Source organism: Peromyscus leucopus, chromosome 10, assembly GCF_004664715.2.
Source record: "Peromyscus leucopus breed LL Stock chromosome 10, UCI_PerLeu_2.1, whole genome shotgun sequence".
NCBI classification, from domain to species: Eukaryota; Metazoa; Chordata; class Mammalia; order Rodentia; family Cricetidae; genus Peromyscus; species Peromyscus leucopus.
The window spans coordinates 3,420,228-3,442,062 of NC_051071.1; the positions used below are offsets into that span (position 1 = coordinate 3,420,228).

At 48.3% G+C, this 21,835-nt stretch overlaps 1 protein-coding gene across 3 annotated transcripts in view; it reads right to left on the reverse strand.

Moving 5' to 3' along the window:
- Positions 1-21,835, reverse strand: part of Slc2a9 (solute carrier family 2 member 9) — a 141,031-nt gene that overhangs the window by 80,436 nt on the left and 38,760 nt on the right. For all 3 annotated transcript variants that reach the window (XM_028882372.2, XM_037208896.1, XM_028882371.2), the window contains 2 exons: positions 17,468-17,592; positions 12,837-12,982 (listed from right to left, as the gene is read on the reverse strand). In XM_028882372.2, coding sequence (XP_028738205.1) covers positions 12,837-12,982; positions 17,468-17,592 — 271 coding nt within the window. The remainder of the gene's footprint in view (positions 1-12,836; positions 12,983-17,467; positions 17,593-21,835) is intronic.

The window sequence follows — 21,835 nt, forward strand, 5'->3', positions numbered from 1 at the left end:
TCTCCCATATACTCTTGGTTCACAGAGCTGCAACACACATACACACAGATACACACAGGTATGCACACACACACTAAACCAATGAGTAAATGAGAGTCCTAGAACCACAGGCTAGTGGTCTTTATCTTTTATGACCAACTTTCTGTGATGCTCTAAGAGTCTGTCTTAAGTCTGTCTGGATTTAGTCAGCATTGATGGAGTCCATCCAGGAAGCTGACAAAAGAGACAAGCTCTGATTGTCATGTTTTCCTAACACTAAGCCCATGGTCTTGGCAGTAGTCAAAGCCCAAAGAGGACAGTTCGGTCACATACTCCTACTTGACAAGCTGCTGTAGCCACCACGGGCCAGGTGAAAGAGACAATAGCCAGCCTATAGTACAGGCTGTCAGGAGACTTTAGGAGAACCCACGTGAGGAGTTCAGCCAGGCATCTAGTTCTCAGTTACGCTCAGTCAAAGGCTGTCATTGCCAACACTACATACCGCCACAGCCCCTAGTGTAGACAGAACTCAAGTGTAGCTACTCCTTGAGAGACCTACTTAAAGCCTCATCTGCTCAGACACAGAGGTATCCTGCTTCCACCGCTGGAAGCTCCCTCGCAGGACTTTGCCTGCACATTCCTGGTCTCTCGCCCTGCCCAGATTATCCCCAGGGTTGCAGTTATAGCCCCAGTCATTGAGTGAGTGATTGGCACATGCTGGCTGGTGAAGAGTAAAGACCTGGGCAAACAAAGAGAGGCCTCTTCCTGTCTCTTACCCTCATCAGAGTACAGTGGGGGGTTGAGGACTTGAGCATCTGTGGGGGTACCCAGAAGTATGCAAGATACCCACCCTAGAAACTCCTAACGACTCAACACAAAGGGGTCACCTGAGACAGGGCAAGGCCGTGCATTGCAAATGGAAACTGGGAGAAAGACCCTCAAGCCCCACATCTTCTGCACCAGCGCTGTCCTTTCTCACAGAAGTGCCATTTGCCCGATCAGCGGACCCATGCTGATCACAGCCGTGGGCAGACCAGGCCCAGCAGCAAAGCGTGAGACTGATAACAAGGACGTAAAGCCCAGAGCCCTTGTCACCTGCAGTGGACCTGGGCTCCAAGATAGGCATCTTTTGCTCTGGGAAGAGAAAATGACCTTTGGAGGAAAAATGTAGAAAAGGCAAGCATTGGCTGATGTGGGTGCGGTCACCATGGAAATGCTATGCACATCCTCATTCGTGTGGGGGAGGGGGGCTGAACTTGTACCAGGATCTGCTCAGCTCCTTTTTAAATAGGAAAGAAAGCAGCAGACGTTTGAAGGAGCCTGTAGCACAGAAGAGAGAGGCGTAAAGAAACTGGAGGAAGATAAAAGGGCTCTGGAGCAAAGAGAGATCCAGTGCAGGGAGACTGCTGCTGTACCGTGAGAAAGCAAGCATGGGATGCTGTGAGAAGGCAAAGGCCCAGAGCGAACGGCCTCAGCAATGGAAACTAAGACCATCACAGTACATAATGCATGAGGAGGGATGGGGTGTGAGCAGCGGATACACGGGACACAGAAGCAGAAAAGAAACTAGTGGGAGATGACTGGAGGGGGCAGGTGAAGGGTCAGCAGGAGGTTGGGGAGAAGGGACAGCAGACCTTACTGAAATATACTTTGTTCAAAAATGCCTGCACTGGGTAGTTTTATATCAACTTGACCCAAGATAGATTCAGCTGAGGGGAGGGAACCTCAACTGAGAAACTGTCTCCATATGATTGGACTGTAGGAAAGCCTGCATGTTCTTAATCTGTGGTTAATGTGAGTGGGCCCAGTCCATTATGGGTGGTACCAGCCCTGAGCTGGTAGTTCTACGTGCCATAAGGAAGCAGGCTGAGCAAGCCAGGGTGAGCAAGCCAGGAAGCAGCACCCCTCCACGGCTTCTGCTTCTGTGCCTGCCTCCAGGTTCCTGTCTCCAGGTTTCTACCCTGACTCCCCTGGATGATGGACTGTGAGCAGACATGTAGGCTGAAATTAGCCCTTCCTCTTCAAGATATCTATAGTCATGGTGTTTATCACAGCAATAGATAAGTCAAGATGCAGTTGGAAGGGGGCAAGAAGGCAGGGCATCTTCCAGAATAACCCTTCCATTGAAGCACCCCCCATCTGTCTGAGCACTCAGTGGATAAAGAAAAGCTTTGCTGGAAGCCCTGCTGGCCTCAGCCCTACACCTCCATTCCTTTCAGAAGGGCCAGGGAAACTGCACCTTCCGGTTGTTTGAGTTGGGTCTTCCTTGAAGCAGACGGTGTAGATGGAGAGGAGGGAGCAAGGAGGATTCCCAAGGGAATGCCTGAGTAGTATGGGATGGTGGGAGAGCAGGGCCTATAGGGAAGGAGAGGAAGTTGCATGGTGCTAGAGATGAGAACAGATCAGAATTGGACCTTGGACCCCCAAATCAGGGGTTTCTGAATGCGGGCGGGAATACGGTCTTCATTTAATAGACACAACAGTCTGTTTTGCACGATGGCTGTCATTTGTAGACCCCAGGGCTGAACACAGCATGTACAGCATCTCATCTAATGGTAACATTGGCTCCATGGAGTGTAGGTTATTCCCATTTTACAGACACAGACTCTGAGCCTCAGAGAGCTGAAGTCACTTGTCCAGGTCACACAGCTGGAGAGCAGCAGAGGCCAGACTTTATCCCACAGCTTCCTAACATCCAAGTCAGCTCACTTCCCACAGTGCTATTGCACATGGGAGCAGCTGGCTTGCCCATCTCATCTCTTGGCACGGTGTCCTAAGCGTGATTACGGAAGCATTCTCAGTTTTCAAATGTATTGGACTCTTTCTCTGATTTCTTTGTTTTTGCATGGGATGTTCTCTCTGCCTGGAACTGTACTTCCCTTCCCTTCCACGTGGGTGATTGTCCCTCACACAACAAGGCACCCTCTCTAGAAAGATTTCCATTGCATTTGCTCCCATAGCTCTCCCACACCTGGGTTCTCCACCTATAAGGCCATATAGGTCACACTTGTCCCTCAGGCCACTCCTCTGTATTCTGACACTTGCTTTTCTAAACAGTGAGTGTCCTATCTGTAGAGGCTTTCCATGGCTCCTCCCTTTGGAGTCTAGTGTACTAAGAAGCTCAAAAAATGAGAAGAAGTGTGTAACTATATGGGAGGCAAGGGCTATGGATGCCATGGACCTGCCAGCCCAAGGCCCATTCCAGTGGTGATGGGATCTGCACGGGACAGCAAGTTCAGCTGGGAGACAGCAGCACTCGGGAGACAGTATTTGCCAGAGAAAGTAGTGGAGTGAACGGCGTGGCCCGGGAGTGAAGGTACAGTCCTTTGGGGCTTGTGACTCACCTCTAGCATTGCCTCCCTGCCAACTCCCACTCAAAGCCATGTCCTCAAAGGGCAACCTTACTAATCATTTCCCCCGTGGTCCTTCCAAGAGAAGAGAGCTAGGTTCAGACAAGCTTCAAAGGCTTTCTTTACAATTCCATTTGACGCGACTTCAAGAACTGTTAAATTTATCTTCGCTTCCTCTACTCCCTTGCTTGCAGATAGAGCTGGTGTGGCTGGCCTGACCCTGGAGGTAAAGCGCCCCCACTGAAGCATGACTCACCAAAGCAGAAGTTCAAGCAGCCAGAAGCCTCAGAGCTAAATCACAATTGAGACTGCCTTTGATGCGCAGAGAACTGGGAGTCAGGGGAGGTGGGTTTACCCGGGCTGGACGCCATGAGCACTTGGTGGCCAGCAGGAGTCTTGGCTACTCACCACTCAGGCCATAAGCATGGGGCAAATGTCTTGGTTTCTGTTCTATTAGTGTGAAGGTACAACATGACCAAGGTGGCTTATAAAAGAAAGCACTTAATTGGGCGCTTGCTTACAGTTTCAGAGGGTGAGTCCATGACCGTCACGGTGGGGAGCATGGCAGCAGGCAGGCAGGCATGGCACTGCTGCAGAGGCTGAGGGGTTACATGTTTAGATAACAGCTGTGAGGCAGAGAGAAAGAGCTAACTGGGAATGTCATGAAATCTCAGAGCCCGCCCCCAGTGACACACCTCCTCCAGTAAAGGCCACACCTCCTAAGCCTTCCCAAACAGTTCCACCAACTGAGGACCAAGTATTCAAATATATGAGCCTAAGGAGACCATTCTCATTCAAACCACTACTGTGGGGTCCTGTTGGATTCTTGAAAGCACTAGAAAATTCAAGGTTGAAAGGGTGCCTTTCCTCCGCCCTAAGGGGGCAGACTCTGCATTTGGATCTATGACAATACAAAGAGGAGACTTTTGATCGTGTGCTCCAGGAAGTAACAACAGGTGAAATGACAGTTTGACTAGAATGTGGAATAAAAAGAGGTGGAGGAAGGAGTCTTGTGTGGAAAAAGCTAACTCCAGTGCCTGGCAGGATAGGAGGCACCTTAAGAAGGGCCTTGCCCTCGGGGCCTTGAAGGATGATGCAATTAGAGGAAATGAAAGGAAGCTGGAGAAACAGGAAGGCACATTCTGGGAGGGGCTTAGGGTTGGCTTGGGATGAGAGCTTGGGGGTGTTTTAACTCTAGGTCCCCTAATGGGGGGGTGTTGACTGAGATGAGAAGGGGAGATGGAAGATGGGTCACCATGCTTGGCGCATCACCCTCCTGGGAAATCCAAACCTGTCTGAATGAGGAGACTGAGAGGACTGGGTGTCTTAGTAATGGTGTTTAGACTTTGTTGTGACATTAAGAATACAAAGGCAGGTCAGGGGGGATGCTTGCCTTACAAGCATGATCCCCTAGGCATGATGTAATGTGATGGAGATGGGTGAATTCTTGGAGCTTGCTGGCCTGTTATTCTGGCCTGCTTGGTGAGTTCCAGGCCAATGAGGGACACTGTCTCAAAAGAAAAAGATAGATATTGCCTAAGGAAAGACAACTAAGGAATGAATGTCCTCTGCCCATGTACCCAACATGCACACAGATGTATATACATATGTACAAATGCACACACATACATATACAGAGAGAGAGAGACAGAAAGACAGACAGAAATAAAGAAGACAAATAGACAAATGGAGACAGAGAATGAGAATACAAAAGTGTTCATCTTGTAGCTATTCCCACACAACCTGGTATTTTCTTGGGTGGCAGAAGCAGGCAAGGGGGTGCCCCACATGAGAATCTTCCTTTCAATCTTCTATCAGGTGCAAATGCTTGAAACAAATTCCCCAGATGAATGTATTCTTGACAAAAACAAAAAGCTCTCTCCTTCCTGGATTTCAGTGAAGTCTGTTGGGTGCTAAGTTAAAAAGTTCCTTGAGAACAAGAGCTTTCATACCCTTGGGGGTGGGGTGCACTTGAGATAAACAGAGATCAAGAGGGGCTGACTTCCCAAGGCTCTGCCCTCTGGGGTGCCCCTCCTGATCTCTGAACAGGGGGACCAAAGGTCCTCTTGCACAGATGTGGGTTTAAAGCCGGGAAGCTCAGGCCACTGCCTCAGTGCCGTAGGCACCAGAGTCAAACCTCTCCAAGGCTGAGCTTTCAACCTGGACAGAAACTAAAGTGACTCGTTCTTAGTGCTGAGCATGAGCTGAGTGGTGGCTAACACCAAATTCACACCAGCTGCATGTCTGCTCCAAGTTTGCTGTATATTTCATGACATGTGGACCAACCATGGGCAGGACACCACTATTAAACCCATTGTGTAGATAAGGAAACACTCTCATAGACGTTCATCAACTTATTCAAAGCCCCTCAGCAAGTGAGTGGCAGATGGGATGCAGCCTGGGACTGCCTGGCATGAGATACTCTACTGTCACGTGGTGACTGCCTGGGGCCCTTCCCTGGAAGGTCACTCTTTCTGTGACAGTGACACAGTCATCTCTGCTTTCTAATATCATGGGTAATTCTATTGATTTAAGGTCTTTTATAACCACTTTCCATGTTGGATCCATGCTTTTACTGCACTGAGAAGGAGCTATACTTCTTAGGCAAACAAACATGGAGTGTTTACAAAGGTTAATCACAAAATGACCACCGAATCAACCTTCATGTTTCCCCAAGGGAGGTACTCGTGAGCTTCTTTCTACAGACAAGATAGAACACGGTGAATGGCAATAAGAAAATCAGAGCTACGTGGGATTGACGACATTGCTCTGAGTAGTTTGACTTTACTGCAATCAAAATGACAAATTATTTAGGAAAGTGTCTCTTGAGAATGTGGAAAATTAAAAGTTCTAGAAATAACACTGTCAAAATTATCTTCCAAAATGTCACAAGAGGGAAGACAGTGAAAGGTATGAGCTAAGAGTCAGACTTTCTTTCAAAAGCAAAATTTGGGGAAAAAAATTAAGATAATCTTTGGAGCTAGAGAATTTTCTTAGTGGTTTAAACATTTACTGAACTTGCAGGGGACCCAGGTTCTGTTCCCAGAACCCACACAGTGACTCACACCCATCTGTAACTCCAGTTCTAGGGGAATCTGATGCCCTCTTCTGGCCTCTGCAGGTACTGCACCCAATGGTGCACATACCTGCATGCAAGCCTTCATTCATTCTCAGAAAATAAAAATAAGTAAACCTTTAAATAAAAAGAGAAAAACATGACAGTTGTTTCTAATAAAGTTCCCCACAGACTCCCACTGTGTCAAGTGACAGTGGCAGCATCCTGAGATCACAACCAGTCATGGATGTCACTAGGGAGAAGTGGCTGCTAGAGAGGAAGAGAACACGGCTCTGAGGATGCTGTTAACAGCCATCATTTTGAGCTATCTAAGTAAGCAAGTGATAGACCCTACTAGGAAGTGAAAAAGAGTCCCAGATCAGCATATACCAACCTGTCAATCACCAGTTTGAAAACAAAATGCAGAAAAGAAGTCCCATTAGCAACAAAACAGAAGAGCTTAGGAGTCAATACACAATTACAGTGTCTGTTTTCTTTGTAACGAATACAGCAGCAGGGCTGGGGATCAGTGAGTGGCCTAGCTTGTGTAAGTCTCGAAAACTTACATCCAAGAACTACAGCTGTAGTTAATAATAACACTGATAAAAAGAAACAAAATACAAGCATTCCTGTCGCTACAACTGAGCAATATGAAGGAGAAGCAAAGTGAGTAGGGAAACACGCTTCTCAGCAGAAAAACAGAAACCATCCTCAACTTTTCCAAATCAGTGTATCAGTTTAGTGTAATGTGGATCAGACGTTCAATGGCAGTTTTGTTTGAGATGAGAATGGTCCTTCTTGTTCCAGGGGACAATCAGCAAAGGAAAGGTTCCAGCTCTGACAGTAGAGGCAGAGGGCACCGTGCTGGACACAAAGTCACAAAGTATTTGAATCTTTCAGGGTGAACAAGAGAACGGGGAGGCCACAGGGACCTGATGGGCAGTCCAGAGCAGGAACTCATGTGGACATGCTAACTTGATATGTGTCTAGGGCACCTTAAATATGAACAGGGGAAGGCTGTTTGACTTAGGGAAAGTGGAATAAAGGTGGGAGAGAAAAGAAAGCAAAAGTGAATGGTTTTCATACCATAGTCTGAGAGTCAAGGATTAAAACAGACACAGCTAGGGAGATGGCTGGGTAGATAGAGAGCTTCCGTGCCAGCATGAAGAGCAGGGGTCCCTGCTGGAACAATTCGGATGGGAGGTGTGTGGCTGGCATCCCTGCCTGTGAGAAGAGGCCAGCTCTGAGCTTCTACTTACCTGCCCTGATGCCTCAGCTACAGTAGCTGCCCAAGTGTTCCCCTACCCCTCCTCCCATATTCCTGCCTATGGTCTTCATCCAACCACTCTGCTTTTTATCTTTGCTAGAGAAATACTTCATTAATATGCCTTTTAACATGTCCCTTGGAAGCAAATAATGTCACAGGACTGTCCCACCACCAGTCTTTACAGGTCTGATGAAATTCGTGACATCGGTTTAATTGACTCTGCACTGGGATTGCTCTTTCTTCTGCCCTCCCGGGGCCCAAAGTAATGCTCACCATTTCCTCCTCCTCTGTGTTTCAAAGAAACCACCCGAGTGGAAGCATCCCTTTTCAGTCTTTAGGTTTTTAAAAGCTGAGATGTCTCCATCTTTGAAGATGAGTGAGAAACAGGATTAAAATAAAGAAACGAAATCCTTGCACCTGGTGAATTGCCCACGGCTCCCGCTCAGCTGGCACCTCACAAAACCCCAGAGGAGATGAAGAAAGAACTTTTGTCTGATGTCCTTTCTCTCATCAGAAACCCAAGCTCCACCTTCACAGAGGGTGGGCGTGAAAACACACGACAAACAAATCCAGACCCATGATGTTTACTGGGCTGTGCACACATCCTCCTAGCCCAGTGGTTCTTAACCTGTGGACTGTGAGCCCCTTGGGGTCCCATATCAGATATTTACATTACAATTAGTAACAGTAGCAAAACTACAGTTATGACGTGGCAATGGCATAATTTTATGCTTGGGGGTCACCACAGCATGAGGAACTGTATTAAAGGGTGGCAGCTGAGAATCACTGTTCTAGCCAGAGTCAACTAAACCTAGAAAATCCAATTTGATGGGGAGTATTAGGAGGGTTTGGAGGTGAAGCGTCCCCCTGAGAGACTCACGTGTTGAAGGCTTGGTCCCCAGTGTAGTGTTCCCAGGGGACACTTTGGGAAAGTGACTGCATCATGAGGACTCTGACCTTACCAGTGGATTAACATGTGGTTGGACTCAGTGTGGCAACGCCTTTGAAGAATATTATCTTGTTACCCTCTGTCTCTCTCCCTCCCTCCCTCCCTCCCTCCCTCCCTCCCTCCCTCCCTCCCTCCTCACTGCAGTGAGGTAAGTATCCTCCCCACCATGCCTTTCTGTCATGATGTTCTGCCTTAACACAAGTCCTCAAAGATGCAGCTAGCTGACCATGGACTAAATTCCTGAAATTTAAATTTGAATTTCATGAACCAGAACAAATGTTTGCTCCTTTAAGATGTTTCCCTCAACTCTTTTATCACAGTAATAAAAACTAAGACGGGAAAAGACAACTTGCAGGGATCTCTGCCTTCTCAGCTGGCCCAGATGGGGCGGTGGGCATAGCTGCTGGACCTTCCGGCCAGAGTCATGCTGATGTGCCCTGCTATTCCAGGGGTAGCACAGCACTCGCAGCCTGGGAACAGGGGTGCTGCCTATGTTCTCAAGTCAGCTCTGCTTCCCAGTAGTCTGTAACCTGGGCCATTCATTGTCACCTTCGTCCCTCAAAAGCTATCGTTCCTCCTCCATGGCTCCTGACTTGGCATCTTGTACTACTACTCTACCTGGCTAACAAACCAGGCACCCAGAGATATCCCTTACTCCCTCCAGGCTGCCGCAGGCCATCACCCACTGATCCCCTATCTCATCTGCCCTGTGAACCCTTGATGCTGCAATTCTTTTTTTTTTTTTTAAGATTTATTTATTTATTGAGTATACAGAAGAGAGTGCCAAATCTCATTACAAATGGTTGTGAGCCACCATGTGGTTGCTGGGAATTGAACTCAGGACCCCTGGAAGAACAGTCAGTGCTCTTAACCTCTGAGCCATCTCTCCAGCCCAATTCTGAGCCGAGTAAGCTCCTGCTGGACTAGGGCAAGCCCTCTGGTCTTGACTGAGATGCTGGGAAAACTGGACATCCACATGAAACAGAGTTCTAGGGGATCTGATGCCCTCTTCTGACCTCCAAGGGCACCAGCATGCACCTGATACACATACATAAACTCAGAACCACACACATCTATATAAAACTAACAAGTAAAATAAACCTTTGAAAACAGCCAATGGGTACTTGAAGAGGCACTTAGCATGGCTAATCAGCAGGAAAATGCAAATCAAACCACAGTGAAGTATCACCTCCCCCTTACAATGGCCATTATCAAAATGACAAGAGACAGAAGGTGGCTAAGGCCTGAGCAAAGGGACCCCCACCTAGTAAGGCTGATCCCTGGTCTTTCTGCCTCTAAACAAATGCTAGTCTTTCCTAAACTCTCTGCTTGGCAGTATCCTCTTCATTTAGTCCCCTCCCCTACCTCCCCCAGCCCTGGCCAACACAAATCCTAATTATCCATAAGGCATCATTTCACATCACTTCGGCAGGAAAACCATTCACCCCACAACAAGGTCAGTGTCCTACTTCTATTATCTGCCAACCATGCGCTAATTGCCTCCCTGTGGTTTCCATGAGTGTAGCATCTAATCTGGCTGCCCTGTAGTCACAGCAGCAGCAGCCAGCCCAACATTACAGCGGACCACCAGGGCTTCCTACAGACTTGCTGAGGGGGTGGCTACCTTGACGCCTCTGGACTGCAGTGCATAACCATCGGCAAGATGCACTCTGCTGTGGGGGAGGAAACATGGAAGCCAACAGAAACCCCAGAACAGGAGAGACCAGACTTGCCAGTGATGTGTTCCCAGAGGAAACAGCGTTTAAGTGGGACATGGGGATGTGGGACTTTGAGCCATGCCTGCTACCCAGAAGGATGCTGGGGAAGGGGTGACCCGCCAAAGGTCACACAGTTCTTGCAGTCTCTAAAGCCTCGTTAAGATGTGACTGTATCTGACACGCTCATTGCTGGACTCCAGCATCCGACTCCATGTTTTAACCATTTGCTAACTGACTGAGTGAATGAAGAAAGAGGCTTAAGGAGGGCCTGGGATAACAGAAAGTTTTTAGGATTGACATCCAAAATGTCCTATGGGTGACAAGGAATTTAGAGTCCTGTAAAGCAGGCACTTACTTTTTCAATCCCTGGAGAACAAGTAAACTATTTGCTGGCTTTAGTACACACTTCTGCGCTGTAAGGGCGGGCTATGGTTGTTACATTGTTTTTATTGTCACTGACAAATGTTCACTTTGGGAGCTTAAAAGTATCTTTAAACAGAAAGCCAACGAATCTTGTGAGACCTCACCCCGGCAGACAGACTGTTTCCAGCACACTCACACTAATTATGGAAATTGTCAGTCAACAGACACCCGGAAGTAGAGAGCAGGTGTTGTTTCTGGTTTTGTAAAAAGAGGAAAACCAGAGTGTGCCTGTAGCCACTCTGGCAGTCAATTCAGAGAGGGGAGAGGCAGGCGGCTCTGAGGCAGGCTGGTCCAGCTGAGACGTAACAAACCACACATGATGACACGCGGGTACATTGAAAGGCAGGATGGACAGCCTATCCAGTGAAAGTTTGCTCTGCAAACCCGAGAGCCTAGTTCATCCCCTAAAACCCATGGTGGAAAGCTGTCCTTTGGCCTCCACATATTGGACCCGTGGAATCTCTACTGAGTAAGTAAGGTAGGAGCTGGATCCAGAGTTAGCGAGGTCAGGCAGCACTCAGAAGCCCACGGCAGAATTACGGCTGCTTCCTAAGCTTGAGCATCCCAGAGAAGCCAGCACTGGGTGAGACATGCCCAGCAGACAGATTTCAAAGCCCTTGAGCCCTGCATCCTCTAGCTTTTAGATCCAGCTTCTGAATTGTAGGTAGGACCTAGGCAGGAGGCAAGGGTAAGGCTTTGAAGGGCTCACTAATACAGCCTTGCCCATGAGCACTCTCCTGGTGCGCTTGCTCATTAAGCTGTCTTGTTGCAGGACCCTGCTCCCAGAATCCAGGTGCCAAGAGCTGTTGACATCAGGCACGGCTTAAGTACCAGAATAGTCATTGGCTTGGGTTGGCCATGAGTTGAGGCATTCTGTCCTCCTCCTTCCTGCACTCACCCCATAGGAGGCCAGGAGAGGCCTCTGTATCCCCAGGGAGCACCTGGGCCACCCTCCTATCATCCCCCTCACCCATCACAGGCTCACCCATCCCAGGAAGTAGATACTGTGGACTCAGCTTCCTTCTAGGTCTTGGTCAATGCACTGCTCCCTACCCACAGCCATTGCTGGCTCTGGCCACATATGTCCGCAGCCACGGCCTCCTACTGGGCCTCTGAGCCCGCCTCACCCTTCCCACTCCAGTTTGGTTCCTTCCCCTTACCTCCTCATGGTCCCTTCTGCCAAGGCTCTGGCCACACCACTGCCCTGCTGCAGTGGCCCTGGAGCATCCTGTTCTTTCCGGTTGAAGCCTGCTGGGCTCAGTGAGCATCCTCTCGCCTTCCTCCTCACTCACCCCCCTCATGCGTCTTCCTCACCCATGTGGGTCATTCCTGCTCTCTTGGGACCCTCCCAGTTACTATCAGAGACCCTGCTCTATCTGGAAGCCTTTTCCATGGCCTCATCTGTCTCTAGGACACTTTCTCCCCTAGACCCCATCACCACTACCTAACCCTCACTCACCCTCGGGGATGCTCAGAGGCCTCACCTTCTGGGAAACCTTCCTCGGGCTCGCCTCACTCCTACACCAACCCGGACGAACACAATTCTTTGCCATGCCCACCTAGCAAGTGTGTGGTTGAGCTGGGATTCTAACCTACTCCTTCCTGTTCCTCACACAGCAAGGCAAACGGGAAGATGGCACAATTATTTAGGAGAAAAAGATAAACTCACGATTGTGGTAGAGTTAGTGAATGTCTCCGAAAGATACCGAACAATGTGTAAAAATGAGAGCAGCAAGCTGCAGAACCATGTGTATGGCATGATCCTATGAAAACAACACAAACACGGCTAACGGAATATTCAGGTGAGAGGCATACATGGTTTTTAAAGCAGAGGGCAAAGCCTGTACAAATGCAAATTCAGCTGTCAACCATGGTTGGTGAGCAGTGGACTTGAACACTCTGTAAGGTTTGAGTTTTTTTATGTAGTGTTTATATTCTAAGAAAGTGAAAGGCGTCTACAACTTTTCTCCATGGACATGTAAAACACTCGAGCCCTCAGGAATCGCTACCTTAGAGATGAGGCTTCTAAGTGTTCCTTGTGACCCGGTAACAGAGAGACGAAAGCAGCTATGGCGGTCCGGGAAGCCACACTTACCTTTCCCAGAAGCTCAGGTAAGCCCAGCAGCTGCCCAGTGAACACGCCAATGCAGATGAAGATGGCAGTCACCTGGCCCAGGGAGCCTCGGATCTGCTTGGGTGAGATCTCATTGAGGTACATGGGGAGCGCGCTGAGTGCAATGCCTGAGGGAAAGACACAGTCGTGAGAGAGGCCCGGCTCCCATGTGGTCACATGACGAGCACTTACAGACGCTGACGTGCCCCTGCCCATGACACCAAGACCATGGGAGAGCACTTGTCAGCTCACAGGGATGCTAACTGCCATGGGGAGGAAGCAGCAGGGGCCACAGCCCTGAGGGTGTGGTACTTTTAATGAGAAATGTCCTCCATAGGCTCCAGTATGTGCACGTTTTCCCCCAGTAGGTGGTGCTCTTGTAGAAGGTTTAGGTGGTGTAGCCGTGCTGGGGGAAGTACATCACTGGGAGTGGGCATGGGGATTTCATGGCCTTGTTCTGCTTCCTGTTTGTTCTCTATTCTCTCTCAGCTTCCTGTCCCTGCCGCCATGCATGCTGCCATGCCTCTCCACCATGATAGACTCTTTTCCCTCTGAGCTGTAATAAACTCCTCTCATAGGTCACTTTGGGTCATGGTATTTTTGTCATAGCAGCAGAAAAGTAACTAATACAGTGTTGTGTTGACTTCTCTAGCTCACCAGAACAGTAGGAGTGAGAAAGACAGGAGGGACATCTGTGCTCTGTATTATGAAAAGGGGCTGCATATGCTCGGCATGCACACACTGCTATTTGCTCTTAATTGGCCTTTTACTTAGAGAACAGGAGATGCAGTGAACATACGACCTCTGCTAAAAGAGAAGGTGATGGTGTGAGCAAAGTACAAGAGGCCATAGGAGGGATGTACCACACTGAGAATCTCAGAGATGAGGCTGATCCTTACCTAGTGGGGCAAGGCTGAACTGTGGATGACTAACTGTCTTCATTCTGATTCTTCATAAAAATATGATAGCTGGAGACAACCTAGAGATCGTGTGGGGTGACAGCCACCTGTGTGGCCAGACTGTCATCTCAATAAAGTATAGCTTAATGATTCAGTTCCTGAATCTGCTCACTGGTGTTTCCAGTTGAGGGCAGCTTGAACCATTCATTGCATTCTAGATGTAAGGACAGTGGAGCTATCACCATTATGGAGATGGGAACACAAACTGAATATATATATATATATATATATATATATATATATATATATATATATATATATATATATATATATATATTAGAGTATCTGGCACATATTCAGCTGTTAATTTATGGCAACTATGGCTAACCCAGGGGTGAAGAAGGAGGTAAGCCATATAATAAGCCTATGTTTGGTTCTCTGATGCATCCTGGCTTGCCCAGTACCATCTATCCAGGGTGGTTGGTCTTCAATAAGCATCCCCATTCCAAAGCAGCCTTGTTCAACTTCCGACCCTACCCCCTGCCATCCATCCTCCCTTGACGTGTGAAGCTCAGGGCTCAGGGAGCACACTAGGCTCATTGTGCCCTCGAAGACTGACTGTGGTTCTTCTCTTTGTTTCAAACCCTCTGTCCTCAGAGATCTGAGGCTGATTCCCACCTATGCTTCCTGTTTCAGTTCAATGTCACTTCCTACAGGAGGAGGTGGATTTGTGTCTTCCAAAACATAGTCGGTCTCTATCCTCAATTAGCCATGGGTCTGACATTACCTGGTGATAGGGTCTTTACCAATATCATTATGCCCAGATGAGGTGATAATGGATGATATGTTGTTAAAAACATGACTTTAAGCTCATAAATTGTTTCTGGAACTTTCCATATTTTTAACAACAGGAACCATGGAGCTTCTGCTTGTAGCTGGCATGGCTTGTGTCCTGGGGAACTGGTACTGTGGCTGATGGGGAAGTGTACCAGAGGGGATGTGGGCAGCTCTGGGAAGGTCATGCTTGGGCCATGTCCAGTTCAATCTCCCACCAACACAAAACTCCTACTTTAAATTCTTCGGTCTGTGTGAATTTGTCTCTAATGCCATATTGAGTCATGTTTATTTCTATATAAAGAGTAGTATGTTGATGTTTCTCCATATCCCCTAGGGGGAAAAAAATCAAAGATGCCCTATATTTCTAATCTACTTCTGACGCTCCGTGAGAAGCTGGGCAAACAGCATCTTATTAATAGCTCGTATTACTTCTAGGATGCTCAGGATTATTACGTGGCTTTCAGTTCTCTGTTTGGGTTTGAAGCACAGTCTCAGATAGGCCAGGCTGGCCTTGAACTCAGTGTGCCGTGGAGCATGTCAAGGACGACCTTGAACTTCTGCTCTTCCTGCTTCCATCTCCCATGTGGCCTGTGCCACCCCGCCTGGTTTTGTATGGTGCTGGGCCGGGCTTCATGAATGCTGGGCAAGCACTCCACCCCCTCCCCCCTCACCTCCGAGCTCTGGATTTAAAGTCTTTATTCTGAGCACACAGCTGACCTAGCCCATGCCTGGTAGTTTTCCTGTCTTCCCATACAACTTCCTTACCTTAAATGCCCTCACTCTGCTCTCTCTGCTCTGAGGGTTTAGTGTGAATAAACGGCATGAAGTCTCTGGGGCTTGGCAAAGCTTCGGGAGGCTGTGTTCCAGAAGTCAGGGTGCGTTTTAAAAGTTCCCTTATTCTTCCCTGTCTTTTGCTTCTTTCTGAATAGCTCACAGAAAAGGGGCCTAGAAGGCATTTATTTCGAGTCTGTGGCTGAGAAAGAGTCGCATTCATCTGTGAGCGTGGAAATCCGCAAAGCAACAAGTACAGCATGAGTCTGTGAGGCGGGCGAAGAAAGCCAGGGGGAAAGCAGCTGACTAAATATAAAAACCCCCACAGAGATCCTGGCAGAGGCCTCATCGGGGAGGCTGTCAAGCAGCCTTCTTCTGCCTTGGTTCCAATCCTGGATCTGCCCCTTACCAGGTTAGAATTAAACACACAGCAGCAGCACTCAGGACGAGAATATCCCCCGCCATGCCTGGGGTAGATGCAGGCAGACCTGGATCCTGCTAGATGGAGTACTTTACAGAAAGGATGATTCTGGCCTCGTCCAACCAGGGTAGCCTTGCTATCTGGTCCCTCTATGTGACAGCAGAAGACTCGGACAGTGAGGAAGGCTGCCGTACCTGTCCCCACGGCAGACACATCCCCAGCTGGATATGTCTGCTCCTACCACGGGCCTTCCCTTGGCCAAAGTGACTGTGGCTAATGTACTGTACAGTATTTGCATGTTAAGGCTCCTTCCTCCTGCTGGACTCTGGGGCCCGTGGAATTACATGAGAAGAAACCTCAGATACTCTGTTGGGTGAGACGCCTCTATTCATGGATTCTATCTCAAATTGAGCAAGAGAACCCAAAATGAGCTAACAGCGTTAAGAGTACACAACACAGGCAGGGGGGATGGCTCATCAGGTAGAGGTGATTGCCACCAAGCCTGATGACCTGAGTTCGATTCCCGGAAGCTACATGGTGGAGAGTGAGACTCTAATCTTGTAAGCCATCCTCTGGCTTCAACGTATACACAGTGGCAAAATTGATAAAAGTAATTTTAAAACATTGAGAGTGTAAAACACTTCAAGCTGACTGGTAACACTGAGGCTTAGAACTTACGGATCTGCAAGTTTAGGGCAAAAGCAGTTTGCTTTGACAATTTGAAGCTGTAACTCTCACTCCCTTGGCAGAATCTGGCCATTCTTCCCTTCCTGCCCCGCCACACAGTCTTGCTCAAGTCACACAGGCTGTCCCTGGTTCTCCTGACCCTGCTCCTGGACCCATCTTCAGACCCAAGCGCCCAAGGGGTAGCATTGAGTCATACAACAATTTGTGCCCCTCCCCTCTTGGCCCTTTCTGGCTCCTGCTCACACTCAGCACAAGCACTCAGTCCTAACTGTGGGCTGCACCATCTGGTCCTGATTCCATCCTCAGCTCCCGCACTCCCCTCCTCACCGAGCTCCAGCCTCCCTGAACCCTTACTCATTCTCAGAAATGCCAATCACCTTCCACCTCAGGACCACAACACTGTCCTTTCTATTGAAATTCTGATTCTTCAGATTTTTACTCGGTTCTCAATCTCGGTTCATTCTGGTCTCTGCTCACATTTCCCAATCCTTCTAACTGGCTTTCCAAAAAACCAAAAACTCCTTGCTAGCCTTCCATCCCTCCTTGTTTGCTTCCTTCCGAGGACTTGTGCATCATTAGATGCCTTCTGCCCCCAATGGCAGGATTCTCCCCAGCACACAGAACATGGGGCACAGTCAGCATCCTAATGCTTGGTGAATGAACAGAGGGATGAGCAGCCAGAAGCTCAGGATCCTTGGACGAGCTCACAGCTTACCACCCAGAGTGTGGATTTTATAAAGTAGGCAGCAGACACAATGTAAACCACCCGGGGCTTTGGCAGTGACTCAGCTCTGCTTTGCCTGGTTTTCTCAGGTTGGGTGCTATGACACTGTATAGAGAGGCATTTAGCGCACCCCCCTCTCCGACTGCCCCACTTTCTGTGGGGTTCTAGTATCTCAGTCTCTTCCAAGTCTATCTCAGCTCTAAGCACCTCTCTCCACTCCAGACAAGCCCTGGGAGTGTTACAGCTCTCCTCCCCAGTTGGGGTCAAGTCTCACCTCCATCCACACCCATGATGAACCGTCCCACGATGAGCAGTTCAAAGGTTCCTGCCCGTAGTGAGCAGGCCATCAGCAATGCTGCAGAAACTGCAAATCCATTATTGACCAGCAACGTGTACTTCCTGGAAGGAAAAATGGCTTGATGAGGACAAGGCACTATAAGGCATATCAGCGTCTTGTCCATCCCCCAAAACAGAGAGGCCAGTTCCTTCAGAAGGTCAGTAGAATGAGTTTCAGACAGTGGAACGAGCATGGGCTTAGGAATTAGAGTCATGGGTCACCCCTACTCTTCTGTGTGACCCTGAGTGACCTTGAGTCTGCCATCCACTCCCTATCTCCCGGTTCACAATGGGGACAGAGGGCACTGCCAACTTAAAAGCTATGGATTCCTTGCGGAAGGATTTTATTTCCTCAGTTCTGAGTTTTATTTAGCATTTATCAAGATGAGGCATAAGTCACAAAGAAGGAGCTGGGCTAAGCAGTAAAACAGAAACCACTCAGTGTTTGAGTGGAAAGGTTAGCACAGAGTTGGATAACCGTGTTAGAAGAGTGATTTATGTCAAGACTCTCTGAAAAGGGGGGCTAGTGCCTTAGAGGCTCAGGAGGGGGTCCCTGAAGAGCTGGCTCAGAGTGGTACCGCTCACTGGTACCACATCTCTGATGGGCACAAAAGCTGGAAACTAGAATCAGTAGCCAAGGGAGGTCAGGCAAACAAAAACAGGCCGGGAGTGTGTTGTCCAGAACAGCTGGACAGCCAGTGTGGCATCCTACTGTTCTAGCTGGCAGACTTGACCCTCTGTTTCCCTTCCTTCCCTCCCTCTCTCCCTCCCTCCTTCCCTCACTTCCTCCCTCTCCCTCAATAAAAACAATCATATTTCTTAATACTCTATAGGCACCTTAGATCTAATGAACTACAGTTTTGGATGTAAAGCTGGGTTGGAACCATCAACCAGAGCCAGACAGATTCCCCTGGCAGTAATTACTTTTACTGCTGTGTGTCAGGATGGCTGTCTGTTTCAGGAATGGGTCCCTAAGCTCTCACAGCTGAGATTCATGCCTCACTTGGGGGGGGGGGGGCTGGATTCTGCAGTGGCTCTGTCTTTGAGGAGTGAGGAGGCTATGTTTTCCTTGCCTGCAGAACCAGCCCAGCAGCTCCCATGGATTCAAGCCTTGCTGTGTGACAGGTTCTAATCTAAGCCCTGGTGTGACTGGTCACATGCTTATGTCATACAAAGTTAACCAGGACCCTGATGAGTTAGAGACTTGCTGTAAGTCAGGAGGCTAGGAAATTAAAGAAAAAATAAAGAAAAAAAAAATTAAAGTTTAGGAAGCAGCCTCCCCTCACCCCTCCCCAACAGCAAAGCATTGCATTGTTTTGTAAATTATGAGACACCAAGGGTTTTCAAAGGAGATTTAGCAATCCCTTTAGCAGTAAGTTTTCTTGAGCCCCAGGACAACAGTCTCTGTGAGTTCTGCCACATCCCAGCGTTTGAGCAAAGTTCCTCCCTTTCTGCATCCTTCCTGGATGGTCTCACAGTTGCTGGCCTCTGCATCTGTGGCAATGGTACCAAGATACTCACACCAGCATCCCACAGCAGCAAATGGTTGGAATGACCCAAGTGTTCACTAACAACAAACTAAGCTGTAGTCCGCTCAGGCAGGCACCGTGCCAACATTAAATCAGAAATAGCTTTCTATGCTCTGAGGTGGGAAGAGCTCTAAGAGAGAAATAAAAAGGCCAACATGTAGGATTTGCTGTAAACCATGCGATGATCCGTGTGGAAAAGAATTGTGACTCTGTACGTGTATGAGTGTGAGCATGTGTGTATTCTGTGTGCGCGCGCGCGCGCGAGAGAGAGAGAGAGAGAGAGAGAGAGAGAGAGAGAGTGTGTGTGTGTGTGTGTGTGTGTGTGTGTGTGTGTGTGTGTGTGTGTGTTAGGCAGAACACCAACCGGGTAGCACTGGGTATCTCCAGAAAGGACTGAGGGACTGGAGGTCACAAGTGGAAAGGGAACCCTGAACTTTGTGTCCCTTAGGTCCTTTAGAAATCAAAGCCACACGAATGTGTTCATTAGCCAGAAATGATGTGACTTTATTTTTTAAATCTAATTTAAAGGGACCTTATTATAGAAAACCAATTATGTCAGTGATATATCAAGATGTCTAAATATGATTAGCGGGTGTGTAGTGTATATGGGGTGGATACGCTAGATGAAGGGACAACCCATGAAGGTCAGAGTAGGACAGCGTGAGATTCACTTCTCTATTCAGAACAGCATTAATCTAAATTAATCTAAAACTGATCAACTGTTTGCTTCTGGAATTTCCCACTTACTGTTTCCCAATACAGTTGATTTCAAGTAACTGTGCTGTAGGAAAGTGAAATCCCAGATAACAGAGGCTAGTGTGTGTGAGCAGGACAGTACCTGCCTGCCGTCTGCCTGTTTCTTCTCCGCCCTCCTCCTTTCTCAGCCTTGCTGTAGGATTGGTACGAGAGGCCTCCCAAGGGAGGATGGAGAAGGACAGTGACAGGGTCCCCCATCACACTCTCTCTGCTCGAATTACTGAGTGTGCATCTTCCCTAGGGACCCAGCTGTGGTCCCGGCAACTGTGCCCTGCAGTTTGCGGCCCTGGCCTTTGGACTCCAGTAAGACTGCCCCTCCATTTCGACTTTCCATCCCAGAGACAGGAGATGCTTGACTGTAAAAGGGGGAAACAATTTCTTGCCAGCACATTTCTCTCCTTGTAACTTCCATGTACAGTCCCTGTCTTAACCCTTAAGACCTCACAGGTCCAATCCTATTGGTGGAGTCTTATGAGAAAGGCTTGTCAAAGGTGATGAAAGAGAGCAAAGCTGAGGCCAGACACAGCGTTCTCAGATCTGTCATTCCATGGACAGAGAAATAAAAAGCCTGATTAGAAGTTAAACTTCAGCTCACTCACAGACACCCCTCCATGACGTCACTACCTTTAAGGTGGATGTTTGAGCTAGAGGACGTGAGAGAGAAAGCTGTAGAGTAGCTCTTCTGTGAATGGCCCTCAAGCCTCCTCAGGTTCACCAACAGCGCTTACACACAGTCACCTGACCTGTGATGACAGTGATACGTGCTCAGGAATGTGCAGTTAGCCAGTGACATCGTAGGTGACATGTAGAGTGCTGAGTGTGAGCTAAGTGTCTCTGGTACCCCTGCTGATAACCCTTTCAGCCACAGTAGCTCATACAGAGATGCTGCCAAGCCACCCTTTCAAATCCTACATGATGTGTGGCTACCTAACAAACCCGAGATTCACTACGCCACAGGAACTGTCCTAAACACTGTATATTCACTGTGTAAGTTATCTTATGTGTTAGATAGTTGTTATAAGTGTGTGTGGTCTTTTATTTGGGTTTATGCCTGTGCACCACATGACCAGAAGAGGGCATCAGATCCTCTGGAACTGGAGTTATATACAGTTGTGAGCCACCATGTGGATGCTGGGACTTGGTCTCAGGGTCTCTGGAATAGCAGGGAATGATCTTAACCACTGAGCCCTCTGTCCAGCTTCCAGCTAGATAATCTTGAGGAAACAGACCTGCAAGTACCTTAGTCAGGGCCACACTACTGAATGAAATCTAGCACTCCAGGGACCATGGCACAATCTGCCTGTAAGGGTAGCTGCCATAGTCACTCATAGACATCTATTCTTTCAACAAACATCCATTCATTCAACACAGAACTGAGTGTTGAGCACCAGTCTAGATTATGGCACAAACACGGTGGCATCTTTATTCTTTTTCTTTTTCTCTTTCTTTCTTTCTTTCTTTCTTTCTTTCTTTCTTTCTTTCTTTCTTTCTTTCTTTCTTTCTTTCTTTCTTTTAAGATTTGTTTATTTATTATGTATACAGTGTTCTGCCTGCATGTATCCCTGCAGGCCAGTAGAGGGCACCAGATCTCATTACAGATAATTGTGAGCCACCATGTGGTTGCTGGGAATTGAACTCAGGACCTCTGGGAAAGCAGTCAGTGCTCTTAACCACTGAGCCATCTTTCCAGCTCCAGTCATCTTTATTCTTACATCTTCCCAATAAGCAATATAAAACGTGGCATGCCAGTGTTGACTGGTGCTGTCAAGACAGCTGAAGCAGAGAAGGGGATGTAATTTTGCACAGAGTGGGTCAGGAGCGTGTACCCGGGAAGATAACGTGAGCAAAGATGTGAAGGAGGGATGGATGGCTAGCCAGGAACAGCCAGACATCATTGAGGTCAGTATGGCTGGAGACAGTGGAGGACCAGGGAGGCAGCAGCAGAAAGTGGGCAGGTAGAGAGGAGTGACAGAGGTGTCCCTGAGGAGTGTGCTGGGACCGGGAGGTGTGAGTTTCTACCC